Source organism: Fonticula alba (assembly GCF_000388065.1).
Source record: "Fonticula alba strain ATCC 38817 unplaced genomic scaffold supercont2.12, whole genome shotgun sequence".
NCBI lineage: Eukaryota > Rotosphaerida > Fonticulaceae > Fonticula > Fonticula alba.
Window position 1 is genome coordinate 382676 of NW_009242982.1, and position 895 is coordinate 383570.

An 895-nucleotide genomic window follows, 5' to 3' on the forward strand; every position below is an offset into this window, starting at 1 on the left:
TCGTGTGTCCTCTTGTGTGTCCTCTTGTGTGTCCTTTTGCGGATCTTCATGGATCTTCGTGGATCTTCGTGTGTCTTCGTGTGTCTTCGCGGTCTACATGTGTATGCATGGTCCGCGCGTGTGCATGCATTGCACATATGCACATGCCTGCATGCGTGGCTCGTGCGCATGGTGCTAACACGGCGGCGGCCAGAAAATCGTCTCCCCCACCGGCGAGCTGACCAACGCCCGGGCCGATGCTCGCGTGGAGCCCGGCGACCGGGTGCTTGTCCTGGCCAGCCTGCTGGAGGACCGGCCGGCAGCCGGCGGCCCGGGCACGGAGCCGGCCGCCCCGGCCCCCCTGTCGGCCGCCGACCGCGAGGCCATCCGCCGGCGGGTGCTCTTCTGCGACTCCGGCCTGCTGGCCATCGACAAGCCGAGCGGCTGGGCCTCGCATGGCGGGTCGCGCGTGCACCGGCACATCGACCAGCTGGCGCCGGCCCTGCGGACGGCCCGCTCGCCGGACACCCCGCGGCTGGTTCACCGGCTGGACAAGGGCACCTCCGGGATCTTGCTGCTGGGCCGGACCCGGGCCAGCACGGCCCGGCTGTCGGCCATGTTCCGTGCCGAGGGGTCCTCCTCGACCAAGCGCCTGCGCGCGGCCGACGCCCTGGCCGCCGTGGCCGACCCCGGCGTGGCGGCCCTGTCCATGGGGGCCCGGCGCCAGGCCGGCGCGGCCTCGGTGTCCGGGTCGCGTCCCTTCGTCGAGAAGGAGTACTGGGCCATCATCTGCGGCCGGCCCCGGATGCTGAGTGGCGTGTGCGTGTCGCCGACGGTGGCCGCGGCGGCGGCGGCGGCGGCGGCCCGGCATGCCGGGTCCCATGCTCCTTGATCCCCCTCGCCCCGGGCCCCGGCC

General features: G+C 72.8%; 1 protein-coding gene across 1 annotated transcript; it reads left to right on the top strand.

The window, feature by feature from the left end:
* Positions 1-48: 48 nt before the first annotated feature.
* H696_05616 (hypothetical protein) lies at positions 49-871 on the top strand (the record flags this gene model as incomplete). Its single annotated transcript, XM_009499432.1, has 2 exons — positions 49-78; positions 194-871. 2 exons carry the CDS (start codon positions 49-51, stop codon positions 869-871), a joined length of 708 nt encoding a protein of 235 aa, XP_009497707.1.
* Positions 872-895: the final 24 nt, after the last annotated feature.